This window comes from Doryrhamphus excisus, chromosome 3 (assembly GCF_030265055.1).
Source record: "Doryrhamphus excisus isolate RoL2022-K1 chromosome 3, RoL_Dexc_1.0, whole genome shotgun sequence".
Classification (NCBI taxonomy): domain Eukaryota; kingdom Metazoa; phylum Chordata; class Actinopteri; order Syngnathiformes; family Syngnathidae; genus Doryrhamphus; species Doryrhamphus excisus.
Genome location: NC_080468.1, coordinates 4,069,488 through 4,095,285, shown reverse-complemented (window position 1 = coordinate 4,095,285; position 25,798 = coordinate 4,069,488). Strand labels below are relative to the sequence as shown.

The following is a 25,798-nucleotide window of genomic DNA, read 5'->3' as shown; positions in this document are numbered from 1 at the left end:
CTATGGACAATTTGGAGTCACCAATTAACCTAGCATGTTTTTGGAATGTGGGAGGAAACCGGAGTACCCGGAGAAAACCCACGCATGCACGGGGAGAACATGCAAACTCCACACAGAGATTTGTGTGGCCTGTGCGCTAACCTCGTCCGCTGTGCAGCCCGCTATAATATATAATAATATATTAATGTTTTAAAATAATGAAAACATTTAAAAATAATACAAAAATCGGAAAAATACATGTTAAATCGGCACCACTGTTTTTCCATGATTGATGAGCATTTTCTAACATTGGTTCCCAGCCAATCAGTGTAGAAAATGTCGCAATTAATAATAATGAAAAAGAGTAAGAAATATTACATTGTAGACACATGAATGATAATAATTAAAAACGAAAAATGTAAAATATATTTGTTTTACAAATTCCTTAATGCAATTAAGTAATCAAAAATATTGCACCACTATTCCATTATTAATATCCACATTTAATTAAATGTGGTGTGAATAATTTGTTTAATTTTATATGATACATATTTTCTTTAAAATTACACTCATAGAAAAATCATTAAAAATCAGTTTGGATGTTCTCTGTACAGCATCTTCTTCTGTCCGTGACTAGATGTACAATACAGGACATTATTAATGCATTATCTTCATTATTTGCCTTTTTTGCTGTATATCATTGTTGCTTCAAATACGTTTTATTCTGTATGCATATTGCAGAATGAGTACTACAGTGTACTTGCAGAGCTTCAACTCACTTCTATTAAACATCCAAAAAAGATTTAGTTCATGTCTTTGTTCTAAGAGTACAGCATGTGCTTTCCTGCAGTTTGACTCAATTAGGAAAAGCAAAGGAGTCGTTTAAGTGCCAAGAGACCAACAAAGGAGTTCGTAGCATATTCTTCTCTCCTTGGCAGAACATACAAATGACCTCACAGCACATTGTTTATCTTCCTCTTGGCTTTTGCAATGCTAAAGTCTCAGTAATGGGGAGAAATCCAAGCTTTTTTCTTTGTTTCTTTTTGCCGTTCCTTCAGCACATATAGGCGTTTAGAGGTGTCGCATCATTTCCACATGAACTCTTTTTTCCCCCCTCATGTAGTGTATGGTAAGTGGCCTGGTTATTTACCGCTCCCCTGTTTTCTCACCACCTCTTTTCTGCCATCTTTCTTTTTGTTTGTGTGGGGAAAAGCTTCAAAAGCGAGAGAAGACATGCAGGGCATACATGAAGGTACATCGGCTAGCGTTTTACATGATGCTATATTATATATTTTTTCTACCCTGATCCCTTACCGCCTGCTTAGCAGCATGCATCCAACAATATAATGTCCTTGACTGTTGTACATTGTATGTGCATGGCTGCTTCCTCATGAGCTCCTTCCATCAGTATCTTCCATCTTTGTCCTCCTCTGTGTTATCACTCCAGCATCATTCTATTGCTTCTCTCTCCTCCACACACTCATGCATTCTTACTCTTCTTCTCACCTCGTCCTCTCTCTTCTCGCCTCTTTATACATCGTGTGAATAATTGCCTTCCCACAGTCATAACTGCACCTCCCTGTCTGCCAAAAGTGTGATCAAAGTGGCATTGTGCTCACTCGCTTATATTGTACAATTTTTCATCAGCCTCATCTCCTTATATCTTAAAAAATACTCCTGTTGCACTTGTGTTTTATCTCTGGGATTAATTTCTCAACACATTAACGTGGATCTGTTCCGTTCTAATTTTGTCAGTATCGTCCCCAGACATTTACAGTTCATTTTTACTTGAGTAGGGTACTGCTAATGTGGTGAGCGACGCCAACGCACAATATCAAAACTGATCTGATTTGTGTAACTTTGGTTAGAACAATATATAATAATAGTAATATTTTCTTTGATTTCTAGGTTCCTTTCTGAGCACTCAAGGACACCGTACTAAACAAAAAATAGAAATCAATAAAGGCAGCAGAAAAATAAATACATATTATATATAATATAATGTGTCAGCAAATATCAGTTAAGATATTTGATATGGAAGTGACATTCAGATGATTAACCTTGCTTGGATTTCTACTTTTTGTACTGCATTCATCCAATTTGGAATCTAGCTACGCCTTATGAGCAAAGGCGTCAAATAATGAATGAATTATCGTGTAAATGTTGTCTTTAGTGGATAACAGTTCTAGAAATGGATTAGTTCTAAATAGTAATAGTAAGTAATATTTATTCAGTCTAGTACTTTGAAAGAAATAGCTCTAGGGCCAAGCAGTGTATTATCCGATTCAAATGCGACCAGCAAGCAAATGGCTTTTTGATGCCTGCTTGTTGTAGTGTAAGTGTATGAATAGTATACGTTAACGTAATGGCAATGCAGTATGTATTTTTCAGTGCTGCTCATTTCTATCTTTATTCTGACTCGAACATATCAACATCAGTGCAATTCCTACACCATATTTGTATCTCCAACTCACACATACATCTCTTGCATCCCAGGAAGGAAGTACATTTGTCATTTTGGGCCGTAAGTTAATTGGAAAAGCATTGGGGAACTCAGCATGGACGAAGCTATTTATTTCTTCATAATGGATTATAATGTGGACCCGACTATGAGCCAATGCTGAATATAAGACGACTCAATTTTGGAGAAAAAATTTCAAATGACAATATTTTTTTAAACATGTATTCAAATTAAAAGCTTATTGTTCAAGCTTTGGTTGTGAAATCTTTTTGACCTGAATATAAGACAACCCTTAATAAAGGACAATCACTTTTTTGACAAAATAAAAAAACAAAATGCTTTCAATATCAATGAAATAACAACTGGTAGATGGCAATACAAAAATTAAATATATTGTGTGTGTCAGTTGTTGTACAGCGCTTCATGGATCACCTTTATCTTAAAATTAGCAAATTTTGTTTTTTTTCCCCAAGCAAGGTGCTGTGTCATGGCTGCATCTCTGGTGTGTACGTGTGTATTTCACAGTGGCATGCTGGTTTGCATTGTATTAATCTCTAAAAATGTTGTTTTCATACATCTTATATACGTTTTCATATTGTCTTATATTCGGATCAATGCGGTACTTAGATTTTTCTGTCAGACCGATTGTGTTCCAATGTATTTACAGTACAAATTACACCTCACAACTGTAAAGAATACATGTTGAACTTTAGCTGGTAAGCCAAAGGGTGTCTGATGAAAGTACCACTCAGATGACAATCAGAAGGAATCGTAACAATCTTGGCCCTTGCTCCATGTTTTTATTATTAGTGTGGATTTCATGTTACCCTTGAGGATAGCTCATCTGTAGCAGGGAAGAGGAATAAATACGCTTGGTTGTGACATCTCTGACTCTTTATGTGTGTCCTCCACACACACACACACACACACACACACATATAAATCCAAATTACTGCCAGTGGCGAGCTCCCTGCAAGGTGGCTGTCGTTAATATGAAGAGATCAATTAATAATTTATCGCTCAATTGGCCACCTCGTTATTCCAGGCAGACAGATACAATCGCATGTGGTCATTGAATTGTTTTGGATAATCACAGCTGTGACTAATTGCTATCATGAGCCTGGCCACTTCGTAGTTAATTACTGTTACTGTTGTTGTGCTCGCTATGGCTAATGACACCTAGGGTTAAATTGTCACTGGGATTAATCGCCACCCCAAGACGCTGCGGATTGAGGAATGTGTGACCTAGCAGGATGGAGGGGTAGTTGTAAACTCAATCTGGCCTGGCTCAAAGCTGTTTTATCAACATGTGATACTCGCATGGAATGTTTTGCTTTCTTCCAGCTTATCACAAAGCAGGAAATGAAAGGATTGACACTGAAAACAAGCACGCTTTTTTATTGCCTTAGTCGGATGGCCACTTTGGATTCGATGATAATGCCCTCCTTCCTTTGGGTAAATTGCTTGAAAGGTCGTTACAGGCACAGGAATAGGATTATTAGTTTGGAAGATACAATTGTGGTGTTGTGGTGAAAATGTTTAGGAAGGCATGCTAACATATAATAGATATCATCAGAATCTGAATTCTGATTCAAAGTTTTAACATCATTAGACAATTGGTCAATGACTTATGACTAATTAAATGCGTAGACTCATGTGTGCCCCTGCAAAGATGTTTGGCTTAATGGCGGCCATGTTTTTTAACCTCCTCGAAAAGTTTGGTGGTGATTCGATTAAACACGTTAAAGTTACAGTGGGTGTTTTGAATGACCTGTGAGTCTGACTTATGGGTTATAAAAACAGCGCCACCATGTGGTCTTTTTGTCAAAACATAACAGCATAGGCAACTCAGTGGGGGTGCATATTTTGTCAAATGTTTATCGTTTTGTGTGCTGCGGTTCATGAGTGTTACGCCTCATTTTTCCACATGACTACGTGCTCTCGACAGAGGAAAAACGTTTGTTTTGTTTGTTCACACCTTGAGAATTTAAACAACTAGAAGAAAAAAGAAAAATATGCTTTCCGTGTGCTTTCCCAACAGCCCTGCATACGATTACTTCAGTTACTTGACTTCCCTGAAACCTCATCATGGCTTTGGTCACAGTGTTGTCGATACATCCATTTTTCAGCTGTCACTGTCGGCCATGCATGCCCTTTTTATCATTCACCAAACCACCCCTCCCTCCCTTTCTGTGTTATTAAATCCTGGAGTTACGATGCCGGGAATGTGCTGGTCTGACATTTCACTTGTCTCCATGGATACAGGCGATCGTGGACACCGTTGACAACCTCCTGAGGCCGGAAGCTCTGAAGTCCTGGAAGGACATGAATTCCACAGAACAAACGCACGCCGCCACAATGTTACTGGATACCCTGGAGGAAGGTGCGTTCGTCCTTGCCGAGAACCTGATCGAGCCGGCCATCGTCAAAGTGCCTGCTGAGAACATCAGTAAGTGGTGCAGCAATCAGCCCTTAAACACCTGTCACTCACTATGTGCTATTCCTGCCCATTACTCCTCTTAATGGCTGGCAGCCATATCGAAAGTGAAAAGGTTTGTCTCCTTTTAAAACACTTTTAAAGCATTTTTTTTTGTCTTTTTAAAGGTTCCATTACATTACATTATTTTTCCATTTCAAATAAGTCTCACACATGCAACAATAGTGTATTGGAAGTGTGTTGGCTAAAATCGAACCTCAATGCTGTAATTGAGACAGTATAAAGCGGTAGAAAATAAATGAATAACAATTTCTGTTATTATAGGGCTATTTTATGATTTCTATTTTATGCTATTTTATGATTCCCTCTGCAATGTGGACGCGAGGTCACTAAAATTAGCACAATGAGCATTAGCTATGTGGCTACATTGCTAACAGTCACCTAGGTTAGTTAGCCTTTGAACCTAAACAGCTCCCATGTCAGTAGCTGACTTAAGGATAATTGCCGGAGTGCCAGGAGTTATTTTAAAATGTGTAGCAAAATCGTTTATTATTATTATTATTATTATTATTATTAAAGTTGTTGTTTTTTTTACAAAGTGAAATGGTGGGCTTATACATGGGGCGGCCTTGCCTAGCTAGGAACAGGTCAGAGTTGATACTGTTTCATGTTCACGCTTATTAGTTATTAGACTAGTTTATTTGCAGGGGACAATGCAAGTTCATAACACACATGCTAGTACATAAGTTTTAAAAAAGCCAAAATTAGCCAAGAGGCTATTTTTCATCTTCGTCCCTCGGCCATCATGTTAAAAAGGCACCACAATTCAGTACAGTAAGACAATACAATAACATAGAGTGCATGCAGATTAGGATAGTAACATCATGGACATTTTGGAAAGATTATAACATTGGTCATGTATAATAATGGGACCTTTAAGCTCACTAAGGTAAGTCAGCATTATGAGTCAGCTGCCGCACTTCTGTTCGCCTATCTTTGCTTTCTACCTCATTGATTTTTAATCCACCAAGCCACTTCATTGAGCGTGTGCTGCAAGATGAACTCCAACCGACTCGCAGACCCAAAACAAAGACGCCATTTTAGCCACATTGTTCCAGTCACACGGTGCCCTGTGTCCTCCTTTCCTTCGTCAAGCCAGTTCTCATAACTGGTAGTTAGCCAAGCCGATCGTCCGCTTTGTCCCCCAGCAGACGACTGATTAAAGGGGATCTATTATGCTCATTTTCGGCCTTTTGTATTGAATTGTGGATTCCTATATAGAGCCAGCTACACTATGTGTAGTGTGTACACTATGATAACACACAGAAAACTTTCTAGATCTTTCAGAATCTGCAGCTATACCAGCTGTATTTCCTTGCATTTCCAAAAACGGTCTGATTGAACGTATTCTTAACGTGAACCACACTTATACTAAACTTTGATGACAAGTAGCAGGCCACAAAATATGGTGCGTGAGTTTGACACCCCATTCTCCAGTTTGTCGCTGGCTTGTTGAGAATTTTTTTTTATGGATGACGTAGCTGTCCAGTTACATGTCCCACAAGATTTGCCCCAGGATTTACCATTCCAAACTGTGCCCTACTGAGCTAAACTCAGGTGTACTGCTTGGTGCAAACACCCCTCATAATAGCTGACCTCCTGTAATGGGGTGAAAAGAAATGAGAAACTGATGCCACTATCTAATTAGTAGGTCACTATAACCCAAACAACACCTCCAGGTGAGCATCAGTAAAAGTCAGACACGTGGAGTTGGGGTAGCAAAAAACTTGAAGTGAAAAATTGAGACAAACAGGGAAGACAAAAGCAGAGGACAATCCCTCATCTCTGTCTGTCGGGAGCTGCCTGTCTGTGGAAGCGAGGCCATTTTCTGGTGTGAGCGTGCACGCCGATGTCCTTCTGACCCCCTTGGTAATTTCCCACATCAAAGGGAGTGCCACCCGGCAGCTGGCGGAATTTGGAGGATTTTCAGAGATTTGCTCATGGAGCAGTGGAGTTATCTGAAGCTGCAGGGGGAAGTTATAGTAAAAAGCTCAATGATATTTTTGATCCTATGAATATTTGACATTCATGTGGCAAGAGGCTGCGTATCTGCTCATCCTCTGGTAGCCTGCCCTTGTTGTTATTTATTTGTTTTATCCTTTCCATTTACCTCACAGACTTTCACAGGGCTAAGTCAATTGCGCCCCATGGGGTCTTGTCAATAACATTTCATTTTTCACTTGACAGCTTTTTTTTTTGCTCTATTAAACATGCTGTACTATTGCTAATGCATTTTACCCTCCCCAACCAGTGCTGGATGTATACGTGGTGAGCACAGACGGCCAGGTGCAAGACTTCAGGTTCCCTCAGACCAGCCGGGGTGGAGCTTCACTTCAACTCTCCTCCAACACGGTCAAAGTCAACAGTAAAAACGGTGAGAACGTTTACATCATTGCTTAGCGCTCTGTAGTCTGCAGCACTATGGAATTGGGGGGTTAATTAAAATTAAACCCAAGTTAATTTAAACAGCTGAACAGATGTTTTTTGGGGAACTACTTTCACACAGAGCCTCTAGACCAGGGGTGCTCATTAAGTCGATCGCGATCTACCGGTCAATCGCGGAGGTGGTACTGGTCGATAGCTGGTCGATCGCGGCGTGACATTAAAAAAATATCATCCTCGCGTCAATGCCGTCACTTGATTGATATACAGGGCAGCCATTCAGATGACAACTGAATGTTGCCCTTCGGGCGACCAATCAAATCAAACAACGTCTCTAAGTGCAGCAGAACTTACGATGTCAGCCTATCATCCATCCCCGTTACTTGATTGACATACAGGACAACCAGTCAGATGACAACTGAATTTTGACCTTTAGGTCACCGCTCATGCGTAAACAACGATGCAAAGTGCTAAGCTAGTCGGCGAATTGCGTTAGATTTTAAGCCCTCGCTAAAGTTTATGGTCACTAAAATGAGTGAAGTAGCTGGACCAAGTAAAAAGGCAAAAACATATCACTTCCATACGGAATGGGAGGTGGACTTTTTTTTCACAATGTCTTTTTCGAAGTGCGTTTGCCTCATATGCCATTCTACCATCGCAGTACCAAAGAAGGGAAATGTGGAGTAATGTGGAGGTAATTACAAAAAATGTTAATTGTTAATTATGTGTGTTTTGCAATATTGGCTCATTTGGTTATGTAAGGTACATCAACATACATTGTACGTACAAATAATAATAATAGATGTTTTGCATTTTTGTAGTGGGTAGATCATTTTGACTCGGTCATTTTAAAAGTAGCTCGCATGCTGAAAAAGTGTGAGCACCCCTGCTCTAGACGTTACATTTTTGCCCCTCTTGTCATTGACAGTTTGAGGTGATCTGTTTGGAACCTAATTATTCAGTTGAATAACTTTTAATACATTTTCAAATAAAACTTTAAAAATCTACTTTTTTATAAATGGGAACGGACCATTTTGGCAAATCCAAGGAAGCAAAGCAGAAATAGTAGGTGCAGATTCTGGAAGATCTAGAAAGCTTTCTGTGTGGGTTATTGTGTGTAGCTGCTCTATAGGAGTCAACTCAATACAAAGAGCAGAAAATGAGCATAATAGGTCCCCTTTAATGTGCTGACTGGCTGGTAGAAGAGAGGCAGTTGTACTACCGCATTAAATTAAAGCTATATATATATATTTTTTTATAATTTAATCCTGGATCTGACAGGAATATGATGGGTTTTATTGAGCGGCTCTGATTTGACTGTAATTGCATTCTGTAAAATTATTTTCAGCAGAAGTCATTATTGATACACTGTGTGCGAAACAGCTACACAGACAACGTTGACCAAGTACACTATTCTGTAAGAAAAGAAAACTCAGCATGTCAAAGTATTTTCTTTTAAAAAAGTACCATAAAGGAAACCGCTTAACTATTAATAGAAAAACACTGTTCCCATAAGTGAAAAGTCCATTTTCACTGCGTGAATGATTTGTTCTTTGCTTGTGTGTTCTCCTTCCCTGAAGATTTTCTTTATGTGGGTTATTGCAGGTGTGGCCAAGCTAGTCTTTGTGTTGTACAAACACCTGGGCCAGTTCCTGAGCACGGAGAACGCCACTCTACGGGGACTTGGAGACATGGACAAACACAACCTTTCCCTTACGGTCAACTCCCACATCCTCTCAGCCTCCATTACCAAGGAGTCCAGCCGTGTGTTTGTGGCCGACCCTGTGATCTTCACACTGGAGCACCTCGATGTAAGCGACCACCCCTCGAGACCATACGGGGATGCTGTGCTTTTAAATAGTCCAGGAGCTGCACCTCCAATTCCAATGGCAAGCAGTATAGCAAAAGAAAACTTCTGTTCTTTGTCTGTCACTGGTAGCAATTAGCTGAGATCAGAGAAGCAGAATTGGAGGAGCAAGTTGACTTCCTGCTGGCAGGTTACCATGGTAACCCTGATCCCATCTTCTCTCATCATCTCGTCTCTGTTCAGATCCCTAATTTGGATCACTTTCACCCGTTCCCTTCCAACTGAGTCAATACACTGAAAGAATATAAATTGACACTTATGTGTACAACAAGCAGTCATCTACGCCCCCCCCCCACCCCTCCACACACAGTCAGAGGCATTAAAATATACAAGGTGCGGCCATGCATACTGCAGCAAGGGCTCATGTATGATTAATTGTTTTCCTTTTGCAGAAGGAGCACTACTACAATCCCAACTGTTCCTTCTGGAATTACTCAGAGCGGAGCATGATGGGATACTGGTCCACTCAGGGCTGCAAGCTGCTGGACACCAACATGAGCCACACCACATGTTCGTGCAATCACTTGACCAACTTCGCCATCCTCATGGCTCATCGGGGAAATGTGGTAAGTCGCTCTCCTTGCTCTCTTAAGGGTGCGTTCATACTTGTTGTGTTCGGTTTGTTTTAAAGGTGTCATTACGGTAAGTGTCTGAGCATACACACAAAAACACCTGAGCATTCTTCTGTGAGCACAATCAGACGTAGTAGTATACTAGTATATATATATACTAGTATCACACCTGTCCAAAATCTGATAACTTGGTGTAGTCCAACTTCCATTCTGTGGTATTTTGTATTTGACTGGGTTCAAAAGGTCAGCAAGGCGAACTTCACTATCTTTCTTTTTTTGTTGTTGTTGTTGTCCACCTCACACAAACTTCCTCATCCAATTCATCTTGTAGGAAACACCTACTATATCATGTAGTTTAGAATTTCCTGTTCTCAGGGCGCCTCAGGGCGGCTGACGGATAAAACACCTCTCTAGCACACACCTTTCACATTTGCCACCCATCATATTTTTAGACGCTATTCTGTGTGGAAAAGTTCCTTGTTTGATTGGATTGTTCGTGCCATGAACTCCATTGCGGAAATGTTTAAATTTACTTGCTTGTTAATTTATTATTGGGTGATTAAGTGACTGGTGGCAGTTTTTTTGATTTGTTATTTTTTTTTATAATTGCATCTTTATGTTTGCCCTGAACCCCTGAACTGAACTGATGAATGAACTTTTGCCAACAAGACTCAAGACACTGAAGTATTTTGTTTTCAAAATTGTTCTATTTTGTCCCACTTGTGCCTTTGTCCAAAACATTTATAATATTCTATTTCATTTTGACGTAAAAAAAATACCACTGTGGAATCAAACCACACTAAAGTGCACACCAAGTCTTTTTTATTTATTGTTTGCCTTTGCGCACAATAATGCACACGAACAACATGGCATCAGAGATAATGCGATCTTTTTTGTAGGAGATGAAGAAATTAAGCAAAGCCGTCACTTTAAAGGAAGCGTAATGGTGGCTCAGGCTGGGGGAGTACAACGCCATTATCAGAACTAATTATATTTTACTGTGGTCACTGTCTAATATTTCATGCATATGTCCCTGAGAATTACGAGATGACTGCAGCTTAAACTTCTTGATGTGGTCCACCAAAGCATTTGGTCACAAAATGCAATTACGATTTAATGTCATGACAAATGGCACATGTAGCAAGGGCCCAGGCCGTAATAAATGTGGGGGATCAGTTTGTGGTTGATTTAATAATACGTCCTCCACTCGTGAACTTTGCCACCCCCCTCCCGTCATCTGTCTTAACCTCAACCTTAACCACAACTTGAAACCAGAGCCCCCTGGGGCAAAGCTTAGCCTCCTGCCGACGGCCTGTGCAGCACCTCAGCTGCAGCTCATGCTTTCAATAAAAGGGCAAAAATCACAGGAGGATTTGGCTCACTTGCAGAACACCAATGTGCCTGGGTGATATTGCTGCACTCAATTTTCACATTTGCTTGGTGCCTGTCTTCAAACATCTTTGATCTCGCTTGTACCTCAGGAACCTGTTAACATCACCACTGCTGCTAAACACATCAAACTAGAATGCAACCAGGTGGGGCGCAGACCTCTACAGTAATTTGGATCAGTGTCTGAATTCTGTCTGTTTACGGCACAGGTCTCCAAAGGTGTCCACAAGCAATTTTACAAACAAAGGCCTCCTCACAAATTGTCAGCTTACTTCAAGTAGCCGCACTCACTAGAGCAAATTAAACACCCTTGCTACAAAGGGAATATATGACAAGCGATGTCACGGGTCATCGTCCTAATTATGTCTCTCCACAGGGCAAGGGGAGCGTCCACGAGCTCCTCCTGACCGTCATCACACGAATGGGCATCGCTGTGTCTCTGGTGTGCCTGGCCATCAGCCTCTACACATTCTGCTTCTTCAGGGGTTTGCAAAGCGACCGCAACACCATCCACAAAAACCTCTGCCTCAACCTCTTCATCGGAGAGCTTGTCTTCCTGGTGGGCATCAACATGACCGAGCCAATGGTAAGTGCAGTCAGAGTTTCGCTGCTGAGTATAATTAACCTTTAGGTATATTAAGTAGCTTTGAAGATAAGAGAGACATGTTGGTCCAGTGCAGAGAGTAGTGAAAAGACGATCAGTGTTAAAAAGCAGAAAGGGTACTTAAGCGCAAATATAGTATCAAATAGACAGGGTGAATGAAAATACATTTCTAGGCATTAATGATGACAAAATGAATTGGAAATCCCACATAAAAACTATACAACATAAATTGGCAGGAAATACCTCTATACTGAATAAAGCTACATCTAACTCAGAGAGAGAACACACCAACACATTATTCTTAAAATTACAGTTATTCAAATTAGTTGAACTGGTAAACCTTCAGCTGAAAAGGTGCATAAAGCAAACAATGGGCTGCTACCCAAGAACATACTACAATTATTCCCATCAAGAGAGGAGAAATATGATCTTAAGGGGAAAAAAAAAGATGCGCAAACAATGCTAAAATCCTTCAACATATCAGTATGTGGAATAAAATTATGGAATGATAAGTAAAAACTCACACAATGCACTAGCATGATACATTTCAAGAAACAGTACCAGCAGATGATGTTTACAAAGTATAAGAAGAAACCCGAGCCTCGGGGAATTACTTGTGCAATGCTATGCCATATGATATGATTTACAAACCTCAACTTTGTTGCAAACATTGTTCAGAACTGGCAAATGGCACTTATAGGAGGTGAACAAATGCATTAGCTATTGATGTGAAACAAAGAGGCGGTAGGATTGAATACACTCTGCTTTTTCCTACTGCATTTGGACATGTGTAATTGTGAAATGTAATAGGTGATATCAAAATAAAACGGTTGGATGTTCAAATAAAGTCAAATTACCAAAATATGACAACCAATGCTATTGTTTACATTTTTAATTGGATTAGGTTGGATTTATTTGTGGCTTTAGACAGGAACCTAAGTGTATACAGTACCTCAACCAAGGCTGCACATTCCTAATTTGAATGTTCCACCTCCTGCATAATCTGGAAATCAGTGGTCTGCATATAAAATGTCCCACTTTGTTATTTTCAACTTTGTTGTTTACTAAGAGTTATGGTTTAGCATTGCACCTGTATCCAATACCTGCACCAAAACTAACACAATAATAACTTCTTCCTTATTAGCTGGTGTGCTCCATCATTGCTGGTGTCCTCCATTTCTGCTTTCTGGCTGCCTTTGCCTGGATGTGTCTGGAGGGCGTGCAACTCTACCTCATGCTGGTCGAGGTGTTTGAGAGCGAATTCTCCCGCAGGAAGTACTACTACATGACCGGCTACCTCTTCCCAGCAGCAGTGGTGGGCATCTCAGCGGCCGTCGACTACCGCAGCTACGGCACGCCACGAGCGTAAGTGCGGGGGATTATTTATTCTGGTCTTCTGTGCTAATGATAGTAATAGCACAGAGATCAGTGCACCTCTGCCCTCTGCCAAATTTACACCCTGTCACTGCTAAGAGCAAAGCCGCAACACTAATGAATGTTACTGTGTGAGCTTCGCTGACCTGTCGGGCTTTTTATTCTTTGCATGCGTATAATTGCCGACCTTGTCAGTTTAAAGTTTATGCACTTTTCTTCTGCTCAATTTCATCCCAAAAAACACAATTTGTTGTGTTGCCTGGCTCTAATTTAAGGGATTTTGCCAGTTTGTTTCCAAGCACATATTTGTAGCTGAATACTGCTTGAGGGCGATGCTTCCCCAAGGTCAAGTTGAGCTTTCTGTGGTCAGAGGAGCCTCGCTCATTTCGCTGTGGCCGATTATCTTGCAGCTAATCAATGAGACCTTGTTTTGGCATTGAGCTGATTTAATGAATTGAAACAAATCCTCCTTTTTTTCCTTTCCTAGCCTGTCAAGCTCCATAGATGCACAACAAATAAAGGCCTTCTCTCAAATAAATGCCGTATTTTAAGTAGACAGACTATTTTGCATAATGCATACATCCTTCCTCCATGCCACTTATCCATGCCACTTATCCTCACTAGGGTTGTGGGTATGCTAGAGCCTATCACACCTGACTTTGAGCGAGAGGCAGGGTACACCCTTGACTGGTCAATCGCAGGGCACACGTCTTCTAAGACAACTTGGAACGGTCCAGATTCAATCGATTTAATATCCTGAGAATACAATGACCTACATAACTGAGAATATTCACAGGCGGAATGTCATGGCCTCCATCTAATACAGTGGATCACCCACAACTGTACTGTACAGACTGAACTTTCAACTATCATTGAAAGTTCTCCCTGCCACTCACGCCCCCTGACAGTTCACACCACCTTCCACCCCCAGGGGGACCTGCCACACTATTTTAGAAGCAATGAGCTAATAGATTAAACAGACATGTCTAATTCTAGCCTGAAGCAATCATTGAATATAAATATAAATAAATAAATAAGTATAAATAAAAGCCTCCTTTCAAACAGATACCTTTGTCAAAGTAAATGCTTGGCACTCTGCAGTTTACAACATAAAAGACTAAGAGGTTGTGTTTTGTTTTTTTGCTCTGGTTAGGTGCTGGCTGCGAGTGGACAACCATTTCATCTGGAGCTTCATTGGCCCTGTAACGTTTGTAATTTTGGTAAGTTCTGTCTCTTAATTTTTAAAAGCTTTGAGAATGGTTGATTGATTGATTTTGTGTGCGAGCCCCTGAGCACCGCTGTTTCAAGATCGATTTGCATGAAAGGGAAAAAAGGGGCAGCGTCTACTCTGCATTGTAATCCTCCAAAATCACAAGCTGCGGAGCAGAGTCTCATCACGCGATGAGAAGGAGAAAGTCGTCATCTCAGGCATGAAGGTCATTTGCGCAGTGGGAAAACAAGAGTGGCAATGAAAGTAATGAGTGGGTGGGCCGGACGACCTTTCGCTCTAAGCTGCCGCTGAGGATCATGTCATGTCCCCAGCCAATCTCAGCACACAGACACATCTCCGGCCTGACTTTTTAATATTGCATGTGGTGCACTGGGCGTTGACAGAAACACAAAGAAGCACAACATGCAGGACGAATGGACATACGCTTGCATTGCCATACACCAAACTGACATGTTTGTCTGTCCATAGGCTGTGAATGCATGCAAAACCTCAAAGCGCTGCATTGGCAACGATGCTTATTGTAAGATGACTTTGACAGGCACGGAATAGCGCTAAATATTGCAGTGTAAAGCCCCTCGGAGACCACTTTTCTGCAGAACGCCTCCCAGCATCCATGCCTCGTTCTCTAGTCGGATGTGTGTCGTCACTAAACGCATCTCCTCATGCTGATGGAACTCGACCACAGCGGCTTAAAGAGCAAACCATCCAGAATATGATGTCCTTGCCTCTCACTTCTTCACATCTTTGCCTTCACATGCGGTCGTTGACTGTCCACACACATTCGTCTCTGTTTCCACTTCCGAATGCATTCATATGGGAATATGCTGAGATACTCACCGGAATCAGAAATCTCTTATTATTTGTGAGGAAAAAGCCTTATTTTCTGAATTGATTAACTGTCCAATATTATAGTATTTTTCAACAATAATAACTTGACTCGAAAGGATGTTCATGGCAAGAACTCTACTTTTGCTTCCTGTGTTTTGAAGTATTTTAACATTTTCAGCACTTTGTGATCACAAAACTAGAATATCGTGCTCACATCTCAATTCAACCCGGACGGGTGTGAGGTACGTTGAAATAAACAAATTATAAGCGCAGACAGCTATTAGCAAGTCAAGCTGAACAGCTAACGGCTGAAGCTCAAGATGGTTGCTTAGCAACAATACGCAGAGGCGTGGAGACCTCATGTCCAGACACCCCGGAAAGGCCACCCCTACAAAGACTGCTACCACCAACAGAGCCGCTAACAGCCATGGGCCCACCCAAGAAGCGGGAAGAAGGGGCGCCATTTATGCCGTCTCAGCCGTTGACCCAAGCGGAGCTCTGAGCATATAACTGCTTGAAGAATCTATTGATTGTGCAAATGAAAGAGCAACAGCAGGAAATCTTGGCACATACTGCGGCACAAGTATGGCATGATCTGAAAAGCCTGCAAAAACAGATTGGAACTCTAAAACATCAGAACGACCGCCTCAAGGAGAGTTTCTCTGAGTTTCAAGAGGAGGTTAAACACCTGAGGGAGGAGGTTAAACACCTGAGGGAGGAAAATAGAGAACAGCGCAATCAAATCAAGGCATTACAGCATAATAATACAGCCTTGAACGCTGCTCTTAAAGAAGATAAAGAAGCAAAACAGAATATAACTGAGAAAATTAAGGACACAAATGATGAAAGACAGCAAGGAAAAGTGGCATAACTCACGAGACAATGCACAAAGAAAAGTATTAATACTTTTAAGATAGATCTGGAAGAACAAAAATGGGTGTCTGTATAGTGAAAATGATGTATATGAAGCATATGAACTGGTTCTAAATACGTACATGAAGTTATACGATAAGGACTATCCATTGAGAGAAATGTCTAATAAGCAAAATAAGAAAAATCAGCCATGGATGCAAAATGCATTGATAGTCAAGAAAGATAAGATAAGAAAGCAGATTGTCCTCTATTGACGGAAAGTCCGAAAATTATGATATGAACAAAGTTGTTGAAAGGTTCATCCATCCATCTCTTTTCTATGCCGCTTATAGGCACATATAGACAAACAACTATGGACAATTTTGCATGTTTAAAACTCCACAGTTGCCCAAGCGGAGAATCGAACCCAGGTATTCTCAATCTCCTGATTGTGTGGCCCACATGCGACCATTCGTCCACCATGCAGCCTTGAAAGGTTCAATAAATACTTAATATTGGACCAAACCTGGAAGAAAAGATCCCAAATTTCTTGTCTGTGAAGAAAGGGAATCAAATTTAGACAGGAATTCCAACTCCATGTTCCTCACTGAAAATCATTGATATGGTCAATAAACAAAGCGGCACATGTCCACATCATAAAAAGATATATTATGGCATGCACGAGTCTGTGAGGAGGACAAGCTTGTCAACTTATTGGAAATCGCAGGAGGTCATTACTCAATAAAACACTCTGACTCATGGTTTCATCTTAGATAGAAGGCTAAAATCATCACACAGCAACATAACTCAAAGGGTATACCTAAGGAATACCCTATAAGACATAAGACAAGTACCAATACAAGTTCAACATAAAAAAACATGTTTTTTACTTTATCCCCATAATGCATTCCATCTGAGCAAAGGAGTAAGTTGGCCATGCTGAGCTCCCTTTTTAGCCTTCTATCTAAGATGACGTCGCACTGTTCTATTGAGTAATGACCTCCTACGATTTCCAATGGGTTGACAATGGGTAGTTTTCTCAAAGCTTGTGATTGGTAATCGATGTAATGGGCACCCGATTTAAATGATTGGTAGTACTTCTGAAGTATATGGTCATAAATTAGCCCAACCGCTAATAAGCTGCAGGGTTCAAAGTTTGAGAAAAAGTAGGAGCTTACACACCACAAATTACAGTAAGTTTATTTATTGAAAACAAAAGTATATTGAGTTAAATTTCTCTCCAATCCAGAATGAAAGGGAGCAGAAGGTCTGTAAAGTATTTTTGCACTTACTGTGGTTCCATATAATAGATATGTCTCTTTCTGATCAGAGTTTTACCATCTAATACGGATTAAATGTAATGTGGTCAATTGAGCCTATGTTCAAGATGAGCTCCGTGTGAGGTAGATCGCTCACATTAACCTCCGTTAACCCCCTCTGTTGCCTTTCTCTCCCGCAAGTCTTAACGATCTGCTGAGGTATTTAAATTTCCACAAAGGTAAAGATCGGCTGTCATAGTAGCTTTAGCGATTGAGCCAAAACCAATACAGATAGAGCTGTTTGCATTTGAAACGTAACAAGCAGGGTTGGAGGGAATTGGACTCCGCTCTGAGTGCTTTACGTTAAAAGGCTGATGCGTCTGTTTTGACAGGTCAATGTCATCTTCCTGGTGGTGACCATGTACAAGATGGTGAAGCATTCCACTTCCATGAAACCTGACTCCTCAAGGCTTGGGGGTATCAGGTAAGGGGGAGATCAGGTGCTGTTTTTGTGTAAAAAGAAAAATAATACCTCAGTCGTATTTCTTGGCTTTTTAGTGTTTATTTCTAGCCGCAGGTTCCAGTTTATGGTCTTCATAGAATTTTTTTTTATACCAGGTTACATACGTCATTTTTTTATGTCTTCATAACTGCATCACAGACTTTTGTTTTTTTTTGAAAATAGAAACAACTGCGCACTAGTGTTATGATGCTGTGTGTGTCTGTGAATTGTAATGACTTATAGCAGGGCTTTTCAAAATGTGGTATGGTACACTGAGACTCCTCTCAGTCTATAATGCCACCACAGCCTTCATTCATTCGCATTCATACAACAGTGTGTGCAGCCCGAGGCAAGGTGGGCCAAGTGTCTTGCCCAAGGACACAATGACAGTGACTCGGTGGAGGGAGCGGGGATCAAACCGCCAACTCTATGGTTTCTGGATGACCAGCTCTACCTCTGACCGCCCCACCATGAAATGGGGAAAAATTTTCATTCTTACAGTAGTTCTTCACACCATCACTACCTCCATGTGTTTTAGTTTAAATTAAATTAAACTACACTGATTAGTGTATTGTTTTCTTTATATTATGACCCATGCTTGATTTGAAATACACTACTTTTTAAAATTTACCAGACACATTAGGTGTATTTGCACCTAATGCAAAATGTATTATCAGTATAAGACCAGTGTCGTCAATACCAGCTTGAATTTTATTCAGTATTGGATCGGAAAGGAAATCAATTGTATCGTACATCACTACTCGACAAACTATTTGGAAATACGGTATTTAAATCATTGGCCACTGCCCCACCCTTTAACAAAGTAATCTGTAACTTGTTTCTTTCTTTTAAAATGTTAATAAAAGTGGGGAAAGGGTACGGAAATGGGATGGCCTTCCTTTTAGTTATTAGGGGCTGAGGTTAAAAATCTATTAGAGTCTAATAGTCTAGTTGATGCCTTGTCTCACTTAACCATGAGGTGTGTTAAGAAAAAATGCCTCTCCTTTTTTCCACAATTCTTAGTTGACCGATAAACGTGTAGTAACCAAGCATTTGTGCAAATAAAGAGGCACCTTACTTCATGTAACAAAATGTTTTTTTTAAATTACCTTTTAAACATAGTAACTGAAATTAGCTCTCAAGTTGCGGCACCTCCCCTGAAGTCTTGCGGTACACAGCGTTATGTGACTTGGACGTATTACAAAAAGTATCAAACATAGATGTTTTCTGGTTGCCACAATGTTAAATGCATGTAAAAATCTTACAATAATCATAAACAACACATTTAGATACAATAATAATACTAGTAATAGTATAGTTTTACCATTACTGTGATAATATTACTTATGTTACCTCCATACGCATTGTGGAAGGAAAAGTGCTCTCCATCTTTCTCTTTGCAGGACAAAAGTGATGCTTATTATTTCATTTTTTATCCTAACCTTGCGCTGTCACATCTCATTAACTGCCATTAATTCTTCTCTAGCTCAAACCAGCCACGCGTGTTCTAAAGTTAAATCGAAGGTTAAATCCACTGTGATTATTTGGATGTAAATCCATCCTGAAAAAAGTCAAATTAATAATAGACGGCAAGCTCAATTTGCCATCTCTCTTAATACTAAGGGTGCTTCGATCAATCATCCACTGATCGTTATTGGCCGATATCAGTGAAAAAGCACGGTATTGATATCGGCCAATATTTGCTTTAAAACGCTGATCTCCTCCACTGATCAGCTCCACCCCGCTACCATCCAGAACAATCAAGAATACCATGTGCTTCCTGTCTTTGTGAGAGTGATAGTAAGTTTTGCACACTGCAAAACTTGCCTCAAAAAAACATGTCACCGGGGTGGCGCTTGTATGGCATTTGGGGCATGTGGTGAGTTTTTGAGGCTTGCAATGTGATCATCTGTTGGGCAGCAGCTAAAGCCCCTGTCCCAACTCTCTGTACACTTGCAAGTGTGGGCAAAAATTTGGGATGGGTACCGCCTTAGTATGGATTTGGGAGCATGCAGACACTATGTAGCACAGGAGGAACTTTCCTGGCATGGCTGCGTCAAGCTCCAGATGAAGTGTGGCGCTCGTGCCTCTGCAACCCCGTCTGTCTCTGTGACCACGCACATGGTGGGTGTATGTCAGTCTCGGCACTTCGGCTGTCCAATGAGCGCACAGCCGTGATAAGTGAGCGTTTGCGCGCCACATGAAAGGCGTTGTGTGCACCGATTTCAGCTGCTGTGCCAAGCTTACAGACAAGTGCCGGCAGGGATGGCGAGAGCACAAAAGAGTGGGTTGGCTGCATCTGCAATTCAGAAGGCAGCAGATGTGGCTGGAGGGGCCCAGCAGAAGCAGACAAACTTGGTGTTTATTCAAATAATAATAATTTGCATAGTGAAATACAAAACGCGAGTTGTGGACACCAGCGTTTTGTTCATGTTTTGGTAAAACAAGCATATTGGCTTTGCTTGGCTTGAAATAAGCTATGAAAATAAATGTTACGGATCAGGATCGGTATTGGCAGCATAAAACCCTGATTAGAACCCTACTCAATTCCAAATCTCATTTTTCATAGTAACATTTCCTCAAGTCTCTTGAGGAGCGTCTCGCTCCCCTTGAGTGTATCCATAACAACCGGCCGGCGTCTGACTGTTAAGTGATCGTGTTTCCTCAAGGCCTTTCCTGGAAGCCACCAAGGAAAAACACGCAACTTTGGCAGTCTCTGGGCTCTAAATAAAGCTCAAAGGCACAATACTTTGTATCATCTTTTATACTGCATTGCTCTTTTTTCTTTAAATGGACTCTTGTCAAATCATAGAATATCATATGTAAGGATTTACAGTATCCCACAAAAGTGAATGTGCTAGTCATATTCCAGCATGTATATGACAGTATACTGTATCTTCTCATGGGACAATACTATTGAAAGTAAACTTTGTTATACTTCAAGTACTCAGCTGTATATCAGTACAGATTTATGATACACTGACGCAGTCACTATTGTCTAAGTAGCGGGCAACACAAGTAAGCAAGATGATTGTGTCTTTCCTACAGTCAAGTATAGTGTTATGGGGACATCTTTTGTGGATGCACGAGTGCTGCCGAAGTGATTAGCTGCAGTTTAGTGAGAGGAAACATGAATTCCAACATGCACTGTGACTTGGTTAAGCAGAGCAGGGTCCTCTCCATTTAATAATGTTGCTTAGTACATTTTCACATCTATACTGTTTTATATTGACTACTCTAAAATATATCCAAGTTTACTTTCTATGTAGCTGACATCAATATTGCACTCTTTCATTGTTTCTTTTTTCTCAAGTCCGGTATAAGACTTCTCTTTTCATGCTCATCAGGTCGTGGGTGTTGGGAGCATTTGCCCTCCTTTGCCTTTTGGGCCTGACGTGGTCCTTTGGCTTGTTCTTCCTCAACGAGTCATCCATTGTGATGGCTTACCTCTTCACCATCTTCAACACCCTTCAAGGAATGTTTATCTTCATCTTCCACTGCCTCCTGCAAAAAAAGGTGCAACAGTGTTCTTTTATCCCAGTGGTATTTAAAGAGTTGTCAGCTGATTGGTGATGAAAGATTCAGAACATTCACCTCTTCTGTTTCATCTCGCTCCACCCTGACCTCACTGCTCCTGCTCCTGTTCCCGCACAGGTCCGTAAAGAGTACAGCAAATGTTTCCGACAGTCCCAGTGCTGCGGCGCCTTACCACCTGAGGCCTCCCACAGCACCGTTAAGACAGCCACGTCTCGAACCACGGCACGTTACTCATCGGCCACCCAGGTAAGTGACAGTCTCCGTTGTCACAATTTCAACATCTTCCACAAACAGTTGCAGATAAGCCACTCTGATGCATAGCCATGCCAACATGTTGATTTCAAGCTTAGGGTCTTGTGCACAGAGCTCAGCGAGGTAAAAACAATGTCTGGCAAAGACACCAAAGCTTGACAAGTCTTTACAGACACCCCCCCGCGGTGCTCACTCGATTGATGGTTTCTCGAGCGAGGAGCCACCGTGTCGTTAAAGCCTGGTCGCCGCATGAATCAGTCATTTCGGCACTGTTGGCAGACTAAAAGGTCTGGACTCAGGCGGAGACCTTGAAGCACAAAGCACTGAAACTGTTCAATAAGACAAAGTGGTAAAGAGATTAATGAGGCACACACATGGTACGTGCCAGTCGGGTGTTAAAAGGAAGAGCTGATTCTTGGGAGTCCCAAAGAGATGTTCTCGTGTCCAAGAACCAGCAGCTCAAACAAGCACATGCTCTGTTTTAGGGCATCTTTCAGTTGAGTTCAGTGCACCATGATATGGCTGCATTAGTTATGTTAATAGTGTAAAATTGTACCACACAAGCACTGTTTGCTTTGCTGTTCACTGTATTCAGTAATTGTGTCGAAATGGAGGTACAAAAGGTTAAAGTTACTAATTTAATGTTTTGTTACAGTTTTTTGTTTTGTTTTTTTATTTTAATTCATCTAGTTCAGCAATTCCCAAACGTTCTCAACATTTGAGGTATCATGAGTGGTGCCTATCTACCTCAGTTTGCACTTTCAAGTTTTGGTAGTCAACTCGTGCGTTACCCCCGCTGTTGTTTACAATTAACTGATCAGTGGTATTAATGCTGGCTTAGCAGTTTGCTCCTTACAGCTTGTTACCACATTGGTTCTGTTGCCGGTGTGTTGTGAAATATGCTTGTTAATAAAATTACCATGGGGTCAAAGAGACGTGCATTTCCCTTTCCACTTTCTCATGCACTCCAAATCATAATTAAAGATAAACATTTAAGTCATGCATAATGAATCTGGAAATAACAGCCACTTAATGCCTCATTTTAGCTCATTAAGTGCTTGACAACAGGACAATCAACTAAAATAGTTTCCAGCATTTTACTTTTATAATCAGCAACGCTGACCCAATAAGTTTTATCGTTTAGGAAAATGTACTTCCTTGCCCGTGCATCACTAGTCTACTTAAATTCTGCTTGAGTTTTTGCATAATCCAGCTAACAAGTTCATAAACTAACCAAAGGAGGTTTACACGTGCCTTTAAAAGATAAATAGTATGTACTACATGGACCTAAAGACCTCATAATTCTTCATCCGTTTAAACAGATCTTCTGGGAATTTGCCTGAGTTGGAATACTCTCATTATATCGACAGTAAAAAGAAGACCCTCTTAGGTTACGAGAGCTAATATTCTCATTTTATTGGATCAATAGCCTTATGTTTACAAGGCAGGTTAACACACTTATAATAGCCTACAGTGACACTGTTGATCTCCTTCCCTGTGCATCCAGAGCCGCATCAGGCGGATGTGGAACGACACGGTGAGGAAGCAGTCAGAGTCGTCCTTCATCTCGGGAGACATAAACAGCACCTCCACACTCAACCAGGGTAAGCAAGGCCTACCAGACGAAACACATATGCTATGCTCTTTGTGATGGAGCTTGGTATCCATCACTGAGCACTTCAATAGAGGCGGTGTGCTGCTGCGGTTATGCAGGAAGGTCGACGAGACGAATCCAGACTTTTTAATGTTGCTTTTTTTCTGGTAGCATTAAGCAATCAAAAATATCACTAAACGCCGCTTGTGTATCAAAGTCTCTCTCTCTCTCTCTCTCCAGCGGCATCAGCCTGAAATGTGGCGTGATATTTTAGTATAAAACACCACAGATGAGTTGAAATGGCAGCCACCTCTCCTAAGTCATCCTCAGCCTGCAATGCTTGTCAGGATGATGCAGGCAAGGGATAAGGGAGTCAGGCGGAGGTCAGAGCATGTTTTGGGAGCACTGTGAAGCTCCGACTCCCTGCTGTGCCACTGCAGACTTGGACCTAATTAGAAATCTGAAGCGTTTTCTTTTTTTTTTCTATGCCAGCTAGAGCTAGAGCTAAAATCTAAACCGCAGAGATGAGTGGTTACATTCTTGAGGATTTAGACAAGCAGTCAGAGGATGATAAGGATGCTGTATTATTCATGGAAGGCCACGTGTTGTGTCTGGCGTCTCGTCTGGATGATTTTGTTTGGATGAATTTGTCTCACATAAACATTGCGGCGAATGGTGTCAACACTTGTCTTGCTAATATTGTTTGACTGCTTGTTTGGATAATGTCTCGCTCTGTCCAATGTCTTTATGGTGGCTTTGACAGACCACATTGTACGTCTGCCTCCTGTTCCTTAACTGTCCTTACTGATATGTTTCCCTCTCTCTTTTTGCTGTTATTTCAGGCATGACTGGCAACTACCTCCTAACTAACCCTCTCCTCCGTAGCCATGACACTAACCCTTATAACAACCTGCTGGCAGAAACTGTGGTGTGCAACACGCCCTCTCCACCGGCCTTTCACTCTCCAGGTGCGCATCCTTCCGCCCCGCATTTGCATTTGTTATAAGAACAAAAAATGCTGCAAGCTAACTTCAAGGTGGAACTTGAACAAAACAGTTATAGTGCAATTTTAGTTTCTTAATTTACATTTTAATACTGCATAAATATAAATGTGTTCCATTAGCTATATGAATAGCAATATTATATTTATTAGTTTTTACATTGCAATATTAACTTAATAACTTAATACATTACTCAAAAAAATACTAGGAAAAAGTTTTTAAAAACTAGATTAAAGTCAGAATTTTACGACGAAGATAAATAAAAACACATATCAAAAGAGTAAACACCATAAAAAATGTTACAAGAAAAAAATACTAATATTGCAACAATTAAGTTAGAATTCTATGTGAAAAATATCCTAATGTTGTAAAAGTAAAGTCAGATTTTGACATGAAAAAATCTCAATATAGCAAATTTCCAAAAAAATGTCATACTGTATATCAGATGAAAAACTGCCCCAAAACATCATTTTACAAGAAAAAAAATCTTAATACGGTGAAGATTTTGTTATAATTTTAATATGTCATATCTTAATAATAAACAACCTCAAATGTGATTCCTAATAACAAAATACTAACAATAAAGTAATAATTGGAAAAGAAAACCTGTACATTGCAAGAATGAACAAATTAAATTTTAGTGATTGAATGTCAAAATTCCCAAATGATCGGAAGGTGTTTTCATTAAAATATTTCTTGTAGCATGACATTCTTGCAATAATAAAAGCTAATGAAATAAGGATTTTTCTTATCATTATTTTCACAGTGCCAAAAAACATCTGTCAATTATCTTACAAAATCGTCTTATTAATTTTGTAATTAATTAATTGTCTGAATAGTTTTTTTAAAGCCTCCTCATAATTGTAACTATATGTCTGTTATTCTCTGTATTATGTTCTTATTTTTTGGTTTCCAGTTAATACATATTGCAGCCTTGACACAGCAAAGAGGGCATTTTGTATGTCAGTGTTTCAGAGGCGTTTGAATTTTGTGAAATAAAGCAAATTCCATCATTTCTTTCAAACTAAAGCCTTTGACGCCATAGCCAGTGGAATAATGTGCTCCCGCTAACGGCTCATTATTGTGGAGCGAAAGGCACATCGGCGGGAAGGCTCGTTTACTTATGCTACTAGTGTTGACGTTCAGAAATGGTCGAATATTGTGAGTGCTCACGCTGGGGCAGTTTGCGGTAATGGTCATGGTCATGGTTTTATTTGTTTCAGACTAAGAGACATGACATGTTTACACAATTTAACATGCCCAAAAAAATTACTTATTGTTTGTTTACTTCAATCTTCTTCCATACTTTTCTTCCATTCTTTTTTTGAGTGCGTATGTGCATTCACACTGAAACGTGTAAGCGAATGCAGTGCACTGAATACCCAGATTTTGCACTCAAAACAGTCAAAATGGTGAGTGCACAGTGATAGACCACCTTCAACAATTGTCATCTTGGCTTGGTGGTGGAAAGGGAGGGACTACCAAACCTTTCCAAACTCAAAAAGAAGAGACGAAGAAGAATGTAAATACTGTGATCGTCATCAGCAACCATAATCAGTTTTGGACAGCACGTCACTATCACTGTGCATTGAGGAAATAAGACAGTGTACACAGTGT

The 25,798-nt window shown here is 40.5% G+C and overlaps 1 protein-coding gene across 12 annotated transcripts in view; it reads left to right on the top strand.

Annotated features, from left to right (window-relative positions):
- The window catches only part of LOC131124836 (adhesion G protein-coupled receptor L2-like), a 111,109-nt gene that overhangs the window by 78,345 nt on the left and 6,966 nt on the right, over positions 1–25,798 (top strand). For 5 of the 12 annotated variants that reach the window (XM_058065677.1, XM_058065678.1, XM_058065682.1 and 2 more), the window contains 13 exons: positions 1,193–1,231; positions 4,706–4,889; positions 7,189–7,311; positions 8,925–9,130; positions 9,579–9,752; positions 11,524–11,733; positions 12,896–13,116; positions 14,279–14,345; positions 17,688–17,779; positions 21,145–21,313; positions 21,452–21,580; positions 23,094–23,190; positions 24,023–24,148. In XM_058065677.1, coding sequence (XP_057921660.1) covers positions 1,193–1,231; positions 4,706–4,889; positions 7,189–7,311; positions 8,925–9,130; positions 9,579–9,752; positions 11,524–11,733; positions 12,896–13,116; positions 14,279–14,345; positions 17,688–17,779; positions 21,145–21,313; positions 21,452–21,580; positions 23,094–23,190; positions 24,023–24,148 — 1,837 coding nt within the window. The remainder of the gene's footprint in view (positions 1–1,192; positions 1,232–4,705; positions 4,890–7,188; positions 7,312–8,924; positions 9,131–9,578; positions 9,753–11,523; positions 11,734–12,895; positions 13,117–14,278; positions 14,346–17,687; positions 17,780–21,144; positions 21,314–21,451; positions 21,581–23,093; positions 23,191–24,022; positions 24,149–25,798) is intronic. The other 7 variants (XM_058065680.1, XM_058065686.1, XM_058065685.1 and 4 more) reach the window with 3 other exon arrangements.